We start from the raw sequence: 17,302 nt of genomic DNA, 5'->3' as shown, positions 1-17,302 counted from the left end.
TCGGAGGGGGACAGAGACCTGGGAGGTTACAAAGAGCAAGAGGAGAAGGGGACAGAATCGGGGATGGGGTGGGAGCAGATATGCGAGTGGAGAGGGACAAAGGCACAGAGTGAGACGAAAGGACAGAGCTGGGGCGGTAGTGCAGAGAGAGACAGGATGAGTAGAGGGAGAGATGAGAGAGGGAACTGGAGGTAGACGCCCCCGTGCACACACACACACACACCCTCCCGCTACACACACACACACACACACACACACACACACACAGAGGCGCAGGAAGGAGGCGCAGTCCCGACGCACAGCAGGGTCTTTATTAAGGTGGGGCGGACGGGACGTTCAGGGCGCGTCTAGCACCAGCAGCTTGTGCATGTAGGAGTTCAGCCAGTGGCGGCGCTCTAGGGCGGCCAGCAGCCGCGCGCGCTCCCGGAAGGCCGCATCGTCCGCCAGCGCCAGGCTCCGACGCGACTGGGGGGTGGCCGGAACCGCCCAAGCCCGGCTGGGAGTGTGGAGTCTGCCGGGAGATGGAAAGAGGCGGTTTCCATGTGTCCGGGCCCGCCGCCCGCCACCTGTCCTCCCCGCGGTCTAATTCGAAGCCCTGTTACTGCACCGTCTGTGGAGTGGCTCAGTCTCTGTCCCCTGTCTCTCTGTTTCTCTGTGTGGGTCTCCGTCTCTGTGTTCACCACGTTCGGAGCCTCCTGAGTACAGAGACCGAGTCTGATGCACCTGTCCGGCCCCAGCGCCCTGCGCATGCCTGGCACACACCAAGACCCAATAAACGTTGCTCAAGGAACAAACCCGTTCCTGCTTCGGCTCCTTTCAAGTCTCTCAAAGCCTTTCTCAGAATCCTTGTGTATCTCTTTGTCTTGCTGATTCCCTGTCCACCCCCCATCTCTGTCCTCTCTCTGGGTCTCTGTTCCCCCTTTCTGAGTCTCTGTTCCCCATTCTCTTTGGATCTCTCCCCACCTCTCTGAGTCTGCACCCTTCCTGGGAGACCTGGATGTCCTACGTACCTGAAGACCCCCGCGGGAGGCAGGGCGGCTCCTGAGGCAGTGCGGTGGCCCCAGGACACAAGTAGCAGCAGCAGCAGCAGCCGTGCTCGGGGGCTCCTGGGTACCTGGCGGGTCTCCATCACCTGTGGAGAGACAGGAAAGAGCTCAGTGAGGCCCGCGTCCTGGCCCAGAACCACGACCCCACCATCCACCCAACCCCTGCAGCCCGTTTGCGGGGCCCCCTACCGCGCAGTGGGTTCCGGCAGTGAGGCTGGCAGCCCCCTTATATCGCCTCCACAACCCCCGCAGCGGGCAGTGACGCAGACCAGGGGGCTGGGGGCGCCAGGTCACCCCCACACACCAGCTCATTAGGAGCCGCCAGCGATAATGAGGAGCCGGGGGTGGGGGCCCCGCCGCTGCCTTAGCGGCCACCCACTAATTGGGACCAGGAGCTGGGACCTGAAGAGAATTGGGAGGGGGAGAGACAGACAGAGAAGTGGACACAGGGGGTGTGTCAGAGGGATAAAAATAGAGACCGGCGGAAGGACCATCAGAGCAGAAGCCAGAGACACAGAGAGAGAAAGAGAGACGGGGGAAGCAGCAGAAGAGGGACTGATGGGGAGAAGCAGAGACACAAAGAGATGAAGTAACCATGACAGGGAAGGACAAAGACAGAATGACAGAGAAAAGGGAAGAGAGGAAGAAAGGGAGCAACAGAGGAAGAAAGAAGGGAAAAGGAAGGAAGAGAGAAAAGAGAGGGAAAGGGACCAAGAGAGCCAGCTAGAGATGGAGGAATGAGGGAAAGAGGACTCAGAATGACAGGAAATGGAAGGACAGCCAGCCTGGGCAGAGAGGTCCAGAGATGAATCCAGACAGTGAGAAAACCAGAAAGAAAGGGTGAGAAATGGGGGGAGAGGGTTGGTAGGAGAAAGCGAAGGGTATGTGTGGGGGGAGGGACGGTGAAGGCAGGTATAGTGACAGGCAAAATCAGGAAAGTCTTAGAGACACTGCAAAGAGGGGAAAGAGACAGACAAGGACCCTGACTAACCTGAGGATGTGTCCAAGCCCTTCCCGGGGAGGAACTTGGGGGTGCTGTGAAGATAAGGCCCAATCCCCCTAACACTGGCCCTTAAGAGGGTGCTGTCTACACAATGGAATGGTAGGCAAAGGTTGGGAAGTCCCAAAGGGCAGTAGCAATCTGAATCTCTGATTGACAGGAGATGGGAACCTAGACTCCTAGTTCCCCAGAGAGGAGGGGGACAGAGCCTGGCTCTGGGAAACTGGATTCCTGGGTCTGGGGAGAGGTCTGAGGGTCCCGACTCCTGGCTCTTGAAGTGGGAGGCTACCCGAGACCTGGATTCTTGGGTTTGGGTGTAGGAGAGGGCAGAAGGCTGGGACTCCTGGCTTCACAGGGAGGAGAGTTTGGTTGGGCCACATCCCTCCACCAAATGATCCAGTCCCTAACTCCCTTCCCCGCTCCAGAGACAATGTCCCTTATCTCTGTCCCTTTAAAAGTTCAAGCCTGTTGCTAGGCTCCCAGGATCCCCAGGGTGGGGGTCAGGTGCGTCATGTGCACCCCTGGGACCCTACCTCCTGCTGCCCTGCCCAGAGCCATTCTGCAGCATTCACTGATCTCTGCATTCAGCTCTGCTCACCTGTTGTTATCTTGGACCCCACTGAGCAGGTAAGAGACCCCAAACCGCAAGTGACGCTGTCTCATTTGGGTGTACGCCCACCCCACCTCCACCTGACCACAGACCTAGGCATCTCTGCCCCAGACCAGCCCCTGAGACCTTGAGATCCCAGCTCCATCCTCAATAAACAGAGACCTGAGTCCTGCCCCACAGCTCTTTCCTCCTGAAGGCTGAGGAATCCAGACCCTTATACACCTATCTCCAGAGTTCCCAATTTCCTTCTAACTCAGGACCCAAGAGTTCCAGACACCCATTTCCTTCCTCCCCTGTAATCCAGCCCCCCTCCAAGCTTTGCTCCCTCAAAATTCTAGGCATCTGAACCTTCAAGCCTCTCTTTTCTAAAGAATTAGGAATTTAGACCCACATTTAGGTCCCTCCACCCTCTGGGAGCCAGGAGGCTGAACCCCCAGCAGCCTTCTTGACCAGGATCCAGGAGTCTCCCTCCTCCCCCCAGTTACAGCCATCTAGGCCCCCTCCTCCCTCAAATCCAGGCATTCAGGCCCCCAGCCCCCAGGCCTTCCTTCTGAGCCTCCTCTAATGTAAACAACTGTTGAGTCAAGGTGTCCCCAGGGCCCTTGGAGAGGAAGAAATCCCATGTTCCCCTCAGAGGTCTACACCCTTCGAAGCCGAAGTCAAGGAGGTCTGGGGGCTTGGAAAGGTGTGTTTCTTTCCCAATTTTCCTGGGACCCCTTAGGGAAACAGATAAGGAAATTTACTACGACTCCCAAGAAGCCCTGCGTCTCAGTCTCCCTTAGCTACGGCGGCTACGGCCTCACAGCCTTCAGGGAGTTGCAGGTGGCTTCTTTACCCGGCGCCCCGAGCTGGGCGGAGACGCGGTCTACCCGGAGACCAGTGGGCGTGGCCTCCGGCGTCGCCTCCCTGGCGACTTCTGGCTTTAACCCCTTCCTTCCCGCTCTCCCACTGCTACAGGTAAATTCCAGAGCTATGAAATCCTTCAGCCCGATCCTCTTGCTTCTCGTCTTTCTCTTCGCCTGGCTGGGTTCCAAGGCTGCCCCTTGGGCCTCACCGCCTGAGGGTTCCGACTTCTCGAGGATAGACCACCCCTCTCAGCCCTCCCCTCCTGCATCTGAAAATTCCACTCTCAATGGGCCTAACCCAGAATCCCCCAGGACCGATTATCCTGAGCCCTGCAAGACACCTCATGCGGTTTCCCCTGAGCCCTCCCCCCTTGAATTCACTGAGACCCCCAACACTGACCTCCGAGAAAGCCCACACCCAGAGTCTCCTGAGGCCCCCAAACCTAACTCACTCAACACCTCAATATCAGAATCCCTGGACACCCTCCAAATTAAACCCTCCAAAATGACATATCCAGAATCTTCTGAGACCCCCAAACCTGACCCAACTGAAATTCCACACACAGAATTCCCTGAGACCCCCAAACCTAATTCCTTCAAAATTTCACACCCAACGTTTCCTGAAACCCCAAACACTGACCCTACCCATACTCCACACCAAGAATTCCCAGAGATTCCCCAAAGTAACTCCACTGGAATCTCACCCACAGAATCCCATGAGACCCCCAAACCTAATTCCTCCAAAACTTCACACCCAGAATTTCCTGAAACCCCAAACACTGCCCCTATACAAACTCCACACCAAGAATCCCCAGAGATTTCCAAACATAGCTCCACTGAAATCTCACATGCAGAAGCCCCTGAGATCCCAAATCCTGACCCCACCAAGACCTTTGACCCCAGATCTCCGGAGACCCATGACCCTGACACCACTGAGACCCCAAATTCTGAATTCCTCCAGACACTCCATCCTGACCCTACCGAAACCCCCCACCCAGCGTCTCATGTAGGCCACAATCCCAACCCCACTGAAATTCCCCAAACAGAATTCCCCACTCCCCCCTACCAAGATGCAACAGAGATTCTCCCAGCCTCTGATCCTGAGATCTCCACTAGTCTTCCCCCAGAAACGCCTGCACCCTTCAAGGAAGAAGTTACTGCCCTAAATGAGCTGCCCCTGAATCCCAAATCAGAAACCCTTGCAGCCACCCGGCCCGACGCCCTTAAATTGCCCACCTCAGAATCTCCTGGGGCCGTTGATCTGAAAGTCCCCCAGAACTCTAGCCCTAAAGGGCCCGACGCCCTTCCTCCCTCAGCCCGGATTGTGAGGTCCCCTGCTCCTCCAGGGCCGCCCAATCAGCCGGCCCCTGTCACTCTGCGGGCCCCCCAGCGGCGCAGCCGAGGTGAAAGAGTCAACACTATCATCGTGGTGGAGCGAGTGAAGGAGCCTGGTGAGGGACTAGGACCCGGACTCCTGGGCCTGAGGGAGGAGGGCCCTGGGAGCCGGACTTCTGGGTCGAAAGGAGGAGAAGGCTGTAAGCCCCTCTTCGGAGTCTGAAGCGGGGAGGAGGCTGAGGGCTGGTACTGCAGGGTCTGAGGGAGGAGAGACTGGGGCCCGGGGCTTCCGGATCCAAGGGAGGAGGAGGGTGGCATCTGGATTCCTGGGTCTGAGGGTGGAGGGGGCTAGGAGTTTAGACTGCTGTTCCTGGGCCTCCTTCCTTCAGGTGTGACCCTGGTGGGGCGTCCCCCGGGCGAGGCAGGCGGGGCCCTGTGCCTATCCTCGCCGGGACCGGGCTGCTTATTGGCATTTTCCTGCTCCTGTGGTGTCTCTACCGCCAGGCGGCTCGACACCGGCCCTTCGCACACCACCGGCTCCCGAACAACGGAGATGAACCGGGTGAGCAACCCCTGTAGCGTCCCGCTCCTTGAATGCCAGCACGTTTCCCTAACCTGGTTTCGCCTGGCACTTGAGGGCGCCCTACCTAAAAGTACAGGTCCCCATCCAAGGTCAATAGAAGCCCTGAACCCTCCAGGGTCAGGTTCTGCCCCCCAATCTTCTGAAATTTCACACACACATGTCCAGTTCCGCCCCCAGCCCAGCCGGGAGTTGCTGCACGCTCGGAGCCGCAGTTCCCTACAAGCCCCGCCCCTTCCCCCTCCAGGAGCGCGGCAGGCCCCACCCCTGCTTCGTGGACGCCACGCCCCCTCATCTATTCAGGGGTCCTTTAATTCGAAAACCCCGCTCCAATGGAAGGTCGGAATCCTATTCCCTGTCTCCTCATTGGCCAGCGGCTCAGGAGAGGGGACAGGCCCCCTGTCAGCCTATGGATGACCTCGTTCCTTTGTCCCCACAGTTATGCATTTGGACGCCCCGAAGGACCCCTACAACCTCTACGTTTATGCGCCGGACGCCTGGGTCCCTTCACACATCGTTACCAAGCAGCCACTGCCCACCCCCCCACTGCCACCCAAGCTGCCTCCGCCGCCCCGCGGGGGCCGCCCCCAGCGCCTGGAACCTCTCTCCCCCTCCACGCTCCCCAACAACTTCATGTGAGCCCCTCAAGACCTGCACCTTCCCCAGACGGAGGAAGGACCCAGAGGTCCTGTCCTCCTGGACTGCTTTGCTACATAGGGGTCCTCTCGGATAGAGGGTCCTACACGCAGAGATAGATGCTTTAGATATCAGTGGAAAACATATCCTGAGGACGAATAAATCACGTGTTCCCACAGCTAGACAACTCCTCTGGCCTAAGTCCTGGGGGAGGAGAGTGGCTGGGGTCCTAGAATCCCGGATGTGAGGAGGGAGGAGGCTGGGGGCCTGGACTCCTGGGTGTCAGGGAGAAGCGTGTTGGGGACTCCCAAGGCCAATGACGACTGGGTGTGTACACCAAAGCATTTTATTGGGAGAGGGGCAGGGCAGGATTTACAATCACAGAGACAGAGACACAAAGACACAACCCTGCCCCGGGGAAAAGCACCCCTTTTCCCCAGCCCCATTCCCTTTCCTGGGATTCCGTGACTTCTCCTATATATGTTCCCCAAATTCTAAGCCGAAATAGGGGAATCTGAGAGGGGAAGGATCCCAGATTTGGAGTCATTTAGCCCCTGAGGGAGGCAACAAATGGCCACTGAGAAAATGAGGGCAGTTTGAAACCACCCAGAAGAATAAAGTGCAAGGAATTGGGGGGAAGAGGAGCGTCTTGAAACCACCATGGGAAAGTTCAATGCCGGTGGCTTCAAACCATTGAGTTGATGGACTTGAGCAGCCACTATTTAGACCTGAAAACCGTGTCAGAAAAAGTGCATGGGAGTGAAGAGAGGCATATTGTTAAAACTGCAATTTTGGTTGTTTCCCTAGGTACTGTGCTAGGCTAGGGAGAAGGTCTTGGGGAATTTGGTGCTTCAGCAGAATATGCTGGTGGAGGGAGGGGTGAAGCGGGGGTGGGGGGTGCTTGAAACTGCCATTTCCCCTCAGAAACGCTGGTGAGAATCAATCCCTAGTATGGCAGGGATGGGTGATTAGGTAAACCAACTTGGAAAATGCAGAATAGAGTTGGGAGAGATTTGAAACTTCTAGAGGAAGACCTTGAATTTTTCTGAAAGGGGAGGGGGGGCTGAGTAATCTCAGGGCTTAGCCTGAGAGTCCCTGGGGTTCAAGGAAAGGGGGAGGTGCCCAAAACCACAAGAGAGAGTGAGAGATTGAACTGTCCATTCAAATAAAGCCCTGAAAGGAGAGATTTGAAACCACTGAGGCAGAAAAAGTGAAGGGAACCTTTAGGGGAATTTGGGTATCCTTGAAACTGCCAGTCTGCAGCTTCACTACCCCTGAGAGGCAATTGGGAGGGGAAGAGGATTTGACAGCACTGGGAACAAGGGAGAGTGCTTCTTAGGCCTGAAGCAGGACAGAGAGGACTGGGGTTCCTTGACACTGTCACTCAGGCCAGAGATGTGTGGAATGGAGGTCCTGGAAACTGCCATCCAGTGGGAGGCACATGGTCAGTAGTCCCGGACAGGGGGTGGGGGTCTTGGGGGTTGAACTGTGCTGTGTGTAGCTCCATAGGAGGGAGGGGGAGCAGGGGGTGCCCCGGGGGGCTCAGCCTCATCCTCCATTTCGCTTTCGTCACTGCCAGCCAGCTGGTCGTGGCCAACAAAGCCACATTTCTCTTCGCTCATCTCCTCAGGCTCCGCCCACGGCTGCTTCTCTCCGGAAGCGAAGACCCCGTAGAAGATAACTCCTCCATAGTGCACCAGGGAGGCAATGAGGAACACATACTGCCACTCCTCCCGAGTCTGGGGAGGGGACAATGGTGAGGTGAAGTCAGAGGACAGAGAAACAGGAGATGGAGAGAGAACTTGAGTGGGGCGGGGTGGGGGGAGGGAGGCCCAGAGAAAGGGAGACCGAGATCCAGAAAGAGGCTGAAAGAGACCCAGAGAGGGCAGGGATGGAGCCCAGGGAGGGTGATACACGTCAGGAAGGTAATATACACAAATTTGGAGGGCAAGTGGGTCAGGGCCCGTGCACGGACCTTGTGCTTAGTCATGGCACCCACGATGATGGGGCACACCATGCCGGACAACGTGCCCACGCCGTTGGAGATGCCCATGAGGATGCTGGCATAGCGCGGGGCGATGTCCAGGTGGTTCACGTTGAACCCTGGCGAGGCAAGCCAGGAGACGTCACAGCCGATTCTCGCTCGAGTGACTCCTCCCCCACCCCTACCTCCCCTCTCCCCGCCGTTTTGCTCTTTCGAGTCAACCTTTTGCGAGGCTGGGAAGTCCCCTTCCTGAGCCAGGAAGTTCCCCACAGAGGTGACCAGAGTTCCCCCAAGGGGCGGATCGGCGGTTCTCACCAGAGATGGCGAAGCCGCTGAAGCCCACTGCGAGGACCAAGAAGGAGATGGCCACGCCCTTGGAGTGCGAGTAGCCGACCACCAGCAGCAGCGTGGCTTCCATGCCAAAGCCTACAGAGAGCCGCTTATCTGAGCGCAGGCCGCCCCACGCCTCTCCAGACCCGTTCCCGCCGCAGCCGACCCCTGTTCGCCCCAGCCTGGGCACTTCCACGCCTGTCCCTGGCTTTGTTCCCCATTCTGTCCGCGCCCGCCCTAACCAAGCCCTCACCTCCCCAATGCCTGGCCCTTGACCACGCGCACAGGCTCGCCGCCCCGACCTGGCCCTCCGTGGCCCCACCCACTGACTAGGCCACGCCCTGAAGACTCAGGGTCCAGGCCCCACCCAGGCACCTTCGCACCTTCCCTCTCTGTCCCTATTCATTACACTGACCTTTGTCTCTCCAGGTCCCCCCTCTCCATCACCCAGTTCCCATCCTACTCTGGCCAGCCTCGTATAGACCCCGTCCTTCCAGACCCAACGTGGTCTCGCCTTTGCTCCACCTGGACGGCCATACCTGCCTTGCCCTTCTACCCCTCGGCCCCTGAGGCTGCCACCTGCCATTCTGTTCCAGCCAAGTCTGGTCTCACTCTGGCTCAGCCTTTTTGGACGCGCCCCTGTGAACGCCCTCTGACCTCTGCCCCTTCCCCAGAGTCCAGCCCCCTAGATCTGCCCCACGGCGCTCTGCCCCTCCCAGGCTGTCCCAGACCAGATCCAGGCCCCGCCCCACTCACCCCCACAGTTCATCAACTTGCGCACGTTGGTGGTGGACATGATACGGCGGCTCCTGAGGAAGTCAGCGATCTGGCCTCCAATGGGCACGATGATAGTCATGACCAGGTGAGGCAGCGCTGACACCAGGCCCACCTGCGCCAGCGGGCGTACAGGGAGGGGGCTCAGGGGCCACGGGCCCGGGGTCTCCACGGCTCAGGTACCACTGGCTCCTCCCTGTGCCTCGTTCCAACCCTTTGGGATCCAGGTCCCTCTCCTTCCCCCCTCAACCCCCGCCGCTCCCTCAGCACCCTCCTTTCTGGGCCCAACCTTGCTGATCTCAAAGCCGAACACTTCTTCGAAGTAGGCGGGCTGGGAGATAAGAAGCAAGTAGAACGTCCAACTGCGGCAGAAGTTGGCCACGATAATGGCGTAAACTGGCATGGACGTGAAGAAGCGCCGCCAGGGTGTGTTAAACTTCTGTGGTGGGCGAGAGGAGGGACGGCTAAGACGGAGAGCAGGGCTGGGCGCTCTCCGTGTCCCTATAGGGCTCCCACTATAGTCCCGCAGAGACCCAGGTTTCTCGATCTCACTAAAACCTCCAAGGACGCAGGGTCGCCAGCCTGACCACGTCCCCATGGGAACGTTGGCGTCCTAGCCTCACAGTAACACTTCAGCGATGCAGGGGTCCCGACTCTACAGTGGCCCTCAGGTTGGCAGGTGTCCGGAGACCACGATGACCTTCAGAGACTCATAAATGTGGACCCAAGAGTCTCTTTCCATCCAATTACGCCCCCTAATTCTAGCCTCACCCACCCCAAGGTCTAAGCAAAACCTCACATTCTAATCCGCCTCGGCAGGTTTAACCACGCCCATCAGTGGTTCCGCCCACCTGGCCACCTCGCCCTGCTCTCAGCACCGGCTATTGCCGTTCTCTCCGGGCTTTAACCCCGCCTCCTAGGTTCTAGCTCCATCCACCTTGCGTTCCCATCAAGTCTCCTCTAAATGTCTATGGAAGCCCACCAAGATCTACATGCAGTGCGGGTTCAAAGCCCATTTTTTTCCTGCGTCCCCGCCTCGATATCTCTCCTCTCCCCACCACGCCCCCGCCCCGCAGGTTTGGGCCCGGACCGTGACGGGGTTCATGAGTTTGGCGCTCTCGCCGATGGCGTCCTCGATGTACTTGCGCTCCTCCTCGGAAATGCTAGGGTGCAGCGCCGGAGACTCGTAGGAGACAAGCAGCCAGAACAGGTACCAGAATATCCCGAAGCTGCCTGGGGGGGGGGGGTCAGGAGGGGGATGGAAGCGAGGTGACGACCGGCCTCTCTCTGCCCCAGCGCCACCCGGACCCAGGCGTCCGGGCCCCTCACCGTAGACGTAGAACACAGAGCTCCATCCTGAGTACTGCACCAGGACCCCGGCGAGAGGCATCGCGACCACTGCCCCAGCATAGGAACCTATGGGGGATGATACAGGATGGAGAAGAGTCCCATTCTCCCTCAAATGCAATAGAGCGGATTCCCAGCCCCCACCTTTCTGGGACACAGATGCACAGGCCACAGCCCCTCCTCCCTCAGATACTTCAGTCTGGGTCACCAGCCCCCTCCTCTCTCAGACCCTGGAGTCCAAGCCCTCAATCCCCTCCTTCCTCAGACCTAAGAGTCCATACTCCAGCCCCCTACATCCTCAGACTCACAAGGCTGGATCCCAGCCCCTTCCTCTCACCGCAAAAGGCTGTTGTTGCCAGGCGACTCCGCTCTAAGGGCGGGGCCCATTTGCTCCAGATCCCGTGGCAGGCAGGGTACGTGACCCCCTAGGGAGGAGAAAGCCAAAGTCAACGAGAAGAGGCGGAGCTAGAACGGCGGTGGGGGTCATAGGGGGCGGAGCTTTACCTCTACCAACCCCTGCAGGATCCTCACGAAGATGACACAGCCATAGTGGACACGGGCAGCCGAGGGGATCAACATGTTTAGAGTGGAGGTAGCCACAATAGCAAAGCCAAAAACCCTGATAGGAAGAGTTCGTGGTCCGAGAAAAGAGTCCAGCTATCCCGCCATACCTAGGATTCTGCCCTTTCCTCCCACAGCAGGCGAGGCCCTGCGTCCCCCGAGCCCCAGGCCCCACCTTCTCTGTGACCCCCACCTTCCACAATCACAAGCCCCGCCTTTCTCTAGGACCCCGGTCCAGAACCCAGGCTCCTCCCATTTTCCCGGAGTCAGACCCCAAATGCAAGGCCAAACCCTCTAACTCCACCCACACTGCCGCCCACTTTGCTACCCCACCCCATACCTGTTGGCTGCGAATTTTTGGCAAATAAATCCTCCAGGAATCTGGGTGACAATGTAGCCCCAGAAAAAGGAGCCGTGTATGAGGCCAACAGTCTCTGGATCCCAGGTGAACTGAGCTTGCTGTGGGCCAAAAGTCACATCAAACCAGCATCTCTGCCCCAGGTTCTGCTCCTCCACCAATCAGCACCCACAGACAGTCCCTCATCCAATCAGCAACAAGGATCCCCTCTCGCCTTCAAAACACCTGCCAATCAGATCTCGTGCCACCTACCCCAACTCTGCTCCTCCATGTTGCTGGGACCGCACTACCTTAGCAGTGGGGCCTGTTGCTGCCTAGAAGCCTAGCTCTGCCTGTTTCCCTGTCTCAGGGTCCCTTCTCTGAATGTCTAGGGGCCCATATATGGGGGTGGGGATTCTTTCTCCACTTTTAACCAATGTACAAACCGTTTGCTGATTGACCAGGATGGGGTCTAGGCAGGGACAAGAAGTAGCCAAAGGGTCGGGCCTGATTGGAAGGGAACAAGGGGTGGATAGGCCACAGCCCAAATCAGGAATTTTTTTCTGAGGCAGGGTCATGGCCTATACCGAAATTAAAATAGGGAGAAAGTCTGAAATGAGGCGGGGCTTTAGGTAACGACCAGAGCAGATAGGGGAGGGATTTAAGCAACGGTGGAACTTCAGAAAATCCAGAATCAAAATTCACGGAGGAGCCTGAGTTGCGCCTGGGATTAAGATGCAACACTGGAACAGTTGTGGGACGCAGGTGTAGTAAGTTGCTAGGAGGGCCAAAATGGAGCAGGGGCAACACATAGGGAACCTAATGACGGGCAGTCTGCATTTTGAAATCAGAGACCTGAAACAAATAGGGGCGGAGGTTCATTTAGATAGGGGCGGGGCTTAGGAAGGGAAGAGCCCCGAGATGAGATGGAGCTGAGGGGGCAGCACAAATGGGCGGGGCTACTCAGGCTGTGGTGTGGAAGGGGCGTGGCGTGGGCGGGTGTGACGTCATCAGAGGGCGTGGGCAGTGTGGTCAGCAGCCTGAGGTAGCGCCCGCCCTGAGCTACCTGCACCACCACGTGGCCCCCGCGGTGGGTCGTGCTGTTGTTGACCATGGAGACAATGGCCACGCCCAGGTTGCAGCGGATGCCGAAGCTGATGCAGAAGCCCAGGCCGCTCATGATGGCGATAATGTAGCGGCGAGGGAGACCAAAGCAGGTGCAATCCACGACCGGCGGGTCCCGGGTCTGCGTCGTCACCGGGCGCCCATCAGCACTCAGCTCCAGCGTCTCTGCACCTTCCTGCCGCTTCTCCAGAAGACTGAGAGGCAGCAAGGGTCAGACACGGACGTCCAGTCCCCAGCCCCCTCCTCCCATGACACAACAGTCCAGGGCAAAATCTGCTTTTCAAGACCCGGGATTCTAAGCCTGCACTCCCTCTTTCCCCAGAAGTCCAGCCCCTGACTCCCTTCTCCCCCTCTGGATCCAGGAATCTGGACCTCGGTCTCAATTTCCCTCAGATGAGGAATTCGCACCCTCAGGCCCTTCCTCCCTAAGACTCGAGTGGGGAACTCCTCCGTTCCTTTCTCCCCCAGCCATGTCACCTCTTGACTCAGTTGTTTTAGACCCAGGCTACCCTTTGCGATCCAAAACCCTGTGACCCCAGCCCTCCCCGCCAAGGTCCAGAGACACTCTCCAGCCCCCTCTTCCAGATATGAGCCTATTTGAGGAAGCAAAAGGCGCTAAGGAGATGCTTCAGCAAAGGTGTCAAAAGAACAGATGCTTCTCAGCCACGTCTGCTATATATACGGTCCCCCCTCCTCCCCTGCGGCACGCCCTTCCCTGCTTCCAGGCACCAGTTGTGGGCCTGACATCCAGCTGACTCCATTCAGCCACTGGAAGCCCATTCCCAGGGACTGGGGGTGCAGAGATGTCCAGGGCACTGGAATCCAGCAGCCCAGCTGGATATCCCTGGAGAACCTTGAGTTCAGGCTGTCAGCCTAGGGGGTAGGGAGGAGGAGTGGTGGGAGGTGTCCTGGCAAGGGACAGATGGCCCTGGTAGGGGGATTGGCTCAGTCCCCAGCGAGGCTCTCGCCCCCGCCCGTTCTGCATCCAGGATTGAGTCTGTGATGATGTATAGGGTACTTGGAGGGCCACCTCAAATCCAGAGAGAGGCTGCAGGGAGAAAGAGGTGCCCTGAGACAGGTGTGGAAAGAATCAAAGGGAGGGCTACAGAGACAGGGTGGGGAGCGCAGAGGCTGAGAGAAAGAGGGTCAGAGACACAGAGGAAGGAGAGAGACCCAGAGAGAAGGGGACAGATATCCAGACAGAGAGAGACAGACATCCAGTCAAGAAGAGAATAAGACAGGGGCAGAGACCCTGAGAGAAGGTGGGGGACAGAACAAAGACCCTGAGAAGGAAAGGGACAGAAACCCAGAGAGGGACCCAAAGTCAGGTAGGGACAGAAACCCAGGAGAGAGAACATAGAGGCAGAGACCCAGAACGCTGAGAGAAAGATGGAGAGACTATAGGAGCGTGAGAAGAGACAGACTAGGGATATGACTTGTGAGGTGCGGCCCCTCTCCGAGGCGGGTAGGCAGCCAGGGGATCGGGCTGGATCCCAGGAAAGGGCTAGAACAGATGGAGGCGAGGGAGACTGGGACGGGGGAGGAGAGAACAGCCAGACGGTCTGGGAGGAGGCGGGTGGAAGAGATGAGAACAGCAGCCCTCCCCATCCTAGAACTTAAGGAAGTGGAGGAGGGGGTTAAGAAACAGAGGGTGGGTGGAGAAAACGACGGGGGAGCTGACAGAACCTGGGGGGATGCGGAATGAGACCCTGAGCAGAGAGCTAGAGAGAGGGGAATGGAAGTCCCCAGAACGAATAGCACAGGGTGGTAGGGACTGCCCCCCCCCATCAGAACAGGCCAGCCAATGAGATTAGAATTGGACCCAGGTTGCTCTCACATGCTATTTGACTCTGAAACTCAAGATATGATTGCAGCCCCTGAAATGTGATATTCATTGCTAATACTAGGACATAGATCTTAGATCAAGGCTTTCTAAACCGAAGGAGGCAGTCTCAGTATTCCATACCTATAAAATGGGGGCAGGAGTAGAATGTGAGGTTACAAAGAGGGAACTTCAAGGTGATATTATCATTTCAGAAGAAGAGAACCAGGGATGTAGAGATGAAGGTGGCCCCAATGCTTCACAGAGGACAAGAACAGAGAGGGGAGATGCTGGATGGGGTCTCTTTCCCTCTCTGGATGCCTGGAACTCAGGTCTAGGGACTTGGTGGTGAGGAAAAGCAGCACTTAGGAGGCAGGTAACCAAAATGAAAACGGTGTCTCAACCTCCCTCTCTGGGTCTCTGCCTCTGCTTTTGCAGATTCTCAGTCCACTCCCCTCTCTCCCCTCCCAGGTCTCTGTCCTCTTATATCCCTTTGGTTCTCCCTTATCTTCCTATTGTACAACTGAGGAAACTGAGGCTCAGGAAGCGGAAGTACCATGTCCAAGGTCACACACAAGAGTAGCAATGGGGTCTGATCACTTCCTGGCCCTCAGCATCACCCCTCTCAAGGCCTGGCTCTCAGAAAGGAGGTATTTTGGCTCCTGTCTCTCCTGTATTCCCCTTCCCCCCCCCTTGTCCTTGTCCCAAGTCACCTGGGTTACCGTGTGTTTCCTGGTCTGAGGGAGTTTTCCACCCACTCCAGCATCACTCATCTCGAGGAAGTCTGCAGCCTCCATCCCAGACTTGGTAGGGAGACTGACCTGGGTTCGAATGATGCCATATTTACTCAGCCATTGTTTTCCCCCCCTTTTCCAAGTGTGCCTCAGCTTTACCATCTTTGTCTAGAGGATTAAAAGGAATCAGGGTGTTATGTCCAATACAGGGCATTCCCCCCCTCTCGCCAACCATCAAAGTGAACCCCAGGATTCAGATGCTCTTCTGGGCTCAAACTCCTTGGTGACTGTCCTGGTGGGAGCCCTGAACTCTGGGGTCTGTAGGGGCTCAGAAGGCAGCTCAGAGAGGTGACGGTAAGGCAGAGACAGATGGAGAGAAACCCAAACACAGAGAAGCTGAGAAACGGAGACTGAGGGAGAGCGCCTGAGAAACACATCCCTCCCACTGCCGTCCCCCTTCCCAGCCCCTCCACCAGCACGTCTCTCTCCCTCTCCTGACTTCACACTGATGTATTTTGAGAAACTCGTGAAAGGAGGTGAGAAAAAGGGTGGGGAGGGGCTGGAAGATTAGGAAAAGAAGGAGTGAGGTTATCTCATCTCCCCACCCCTCTCCCATCACTGTCATCCTCCTGCCCCCTCCCTTCTGTCCAGCTTTTTTCCCATCTCTCACGTTACTGGAGGGTGGGGTAACTTTGGAGCTAGGAGGTGATCTGCAGCAAGCAGGACTAGTGTTAGACTTAGAGAAGGACTCGCATGGTCTAGTGAGCTGGTCAATCAAAGATGGGATCAGAGCTGTGGGCCAAGGGGACCCAAGGGTCTGAGGGAATGGCGGCAGGGGCATGGTACTGATGAGGGCATCTCCTCCCCTCACTGTGGCCAGATATTTTTAGGCTTCTCCGCAGCTGAGTAATTTCTCTGACTTGGAGCCAGGGCTGGGGTTGGGGGTGAGGGACTCGGGAGAAGTGTCCAGACTGCTCTGGGGACACCCAGGTCACTGGGGTCATCTCCTTGGCTGGAAGGAGGTCTCTCTGAGCTCTAGCCTGTACCCTTTGGGAAGTCTGTCTTACCCCAGGAGCCTAATTTTTGGCCGGCAACTCCCTTCTCCACTAGAGACCCAGGATACCCTGGCTTCTTCCTCCCAGCTTAACTCTCCTCAAGGACAAGGACCAATGGGCCCCAATCCGATTTAGCTTCAGATTAAACTCTCTGAGAGATGGAAACTGACAAACACAGAGATGGAGAGACCCAGGGTGGAGAAATAAAAACCCAGAGAGGGTCAGAGACCCAAAGGAGAGGGTCAGAGACCCTAGGGCAGGGAGTTGGGGGACAGAGATTCAGAGAGAGAGCGACAAAGACCTAGACAGAGGGTTTGTAGAGAACTAGTGAGAGCAATGGCCAGACAGCGGGACAGACTCAGAGATAAAAGGAAACAGAGACCTAGAGAGAAGGAACAGAGATCTCAAGAGAGGAGCCAGAGAGAAGATAGGTGAACGGAGACCCAGAAGCGGGGGAGGGAGTCAGAGACCCAAGCGAGGGGGATATATAATCCCAGAGAAAAGAGCAGAGCCTGGGATGGGGTGGGGCGCAGAAGAATGATGGATGAGACAAGACTAGGGAGAGCGGCGCCGTCGGAGACTGAGGGAGAAAACTGGACAGATGGGTGCCCCCCCACCCATGGGTATCGTCTGTCTAGCTGTCCGACTGCGCCCAGGTGGGAATGAGCGTCCTCCTCGGACCCTAGCGCTCTTCCCCGCCCAGGACCCCCACCGTGCTCACCGGTGCAGCCTCCCGAGGGCACGACCCGCCAGCTTCCGAAACTCCTCCTGGCGGAACTCCATGGTGGCTGCCCCTGCTGCTGGTCCCTCCCCCCCCCGCCGATCCCCCCGCCCGCGGGCCCGGGCGGCCGCGTCCGGGTACCCGGGGTCCGCCCCGGCCCGGCCGGCCCCGCAGCTCCGCTCGGGGGGAAAGAGGCTGCGAGTGCGGGCTGTCTGGGGGCTGTCACTGGACTCAGCGTCGGGGGTGGGGTGGGGCAAGGAGAGGCCCCGCCCATCCATGCTAGACCCGGCCCCTTGTATTCTAATCCCGCCCACCTTTCGCAGCTCCGGATGCCGGTTCTTGCCCCGCCCTTCCACTCCAAGACCACGCCTCTGGGTTCTGAACTCACTTGTCTGGGTTGCATCGCCCCCAGTTCTGTTCCTTCCCGGAGTTACTCCCCTCTCATCCATCCCCCACCAGC

General features: G+C 57.7%; 3 protein-coding genes across 3 annotated transcripts; 1 reads left to right on the top strand and 2 right to left on the bottom strand.

The window, feature by feature from the left end:
• Positions 1-336: 336 nt before the first annotated feature.
• PTH2 (parathyroid hormone 2) lies at positions 337-1,211 on the bottom strand. The gene is made up of 2 exons (XM_022584842.2): positions 1,011-1,211; positions 337-511 (listed from the first exon to the last, which is right to left on the bottom strand). Exons 1-2 carry the CDS (start codon positions 1,127-1,129, stop codon positions 337-339), a joined length of 294 nt encoding a protein of 97 aa, XP_022440550.1. The 5' UTR covers positions 1,130-1,211.
• A 2,402-nt stretch (positions 1,212-3,613) lies between these two features.
• On the top strand, positions 3,614-6,119 carry GFY (golgi associated olfactory signaling regulator). Its single transcript, XM_089902573.1, is given in 4 exon segments — positions 3,614-4,952; positions 5,226-5,276; positions 5,279-5,398; positions 5,856-6,119. Coding segments are annotated over 4 exon segments (1,695 nt in total). The 5' UTR covers positions 3,614-3,628; the 3' UTR covers positions 6,056-6,119.
• Positions 6,120-6,330: 211 nt separating this feature from the next.
• On the bottom strand, positions 6,331-16,954 carry SLC17A7 (solute carrier family 17 member 7). The gene is made up of 12 exons (XM_022585101.3): positions 16,843-16,954; positions 12,452-12,704; positions 11,389-11,507; positions 10,992-11,106; positions 10,825-10,912; positions 10,470-10,556; positions 10,231-10,373; positions 9,430-9,579; positions 9,123-9,255; positions 8,352-8,462; positions 8,028-8,155; positions 6,331-7,791 (listed from the first exon to the last, which is right to left on the bottom strand). The coding sequence occupies exons 1-12, from the start codon at positions 16,902-16,904 to the stop codon at positions 7,498-7,500; spliced, it is 1,683 nt and encodes a 560-aa protein (XP_022440809.1). The 5' UTR covers positions 16,905-16,954; the 3' UTR covers positions 6,331-7,497.
• Between the last annotated feature and the right edge of the window lie 348 nt (positions 16,955-17,302).

This window comes from Delphinapterus leucas, chromosome 20 (genome assembly GCF_059928025.1).
Source record: "Delphinapterus leucas isolate spDelLeu-1000000601 "Yukka" chromosome 20, BTC_Dleu_Yukka2, whole genome shotgun sequence".
Classification (NCBI taxonomy): domain Eukaryota; kingdom Metazoa; phylum Chordata; class Mammalia; order Artiodactyla; family Monodontidae; genus Delphinapterus; species Delphinapterus leucas.
Note: the sequence above shows the minus strand (reverse complement) of the source record. Positions and strands in the feature narration are given on the sequence as shown.

What these genes read in the sequence shown, in the direction of transcription:
- PTH2 (XM_022584842.2), bottom strand. Translation starts at nt 1,129, where the DNA reads ATGGAGACCCGCCAGGTACCCAGGAGCCCCCGAGCACGGCTGCTGCTG. An exon ending in CCTCCCGCGGGGGTCTTCAG is followed by an intron (nt 512 to 1,010) that starts GTACGTAGGACA and finishes ATCTCCCGGCAG; the next exon opens with ACTCCACACTCCCAGCCGGG.
- SLC17A7 (XM_022585101.3), bottom strand. Translation starts at nt 16,904, where the DNA reads ATGGAGTTCCGCCAGGAGGAGTTTCGGAAGCTGGCGGGTCGTGCCCTC. An exon ending in CTCTGTGTTCTACGTCTACG is followed by an intron (nt 10,374 to 10,469) that starts GTGAGGGGCCCG and finishes CCCCCCCCCCAG; the next exon opens with GCAGCTTCGGGATATTCTGG. An exon ending in GTGCCATGACTAAGCACAAG is followed by an intron (nt 7,792 to 8,027) that starts GTCCGTGCACGG and finishes TCCCCTCCCCAG; the next exon opens with ACTCGGGAGGAGTGGCAGTA.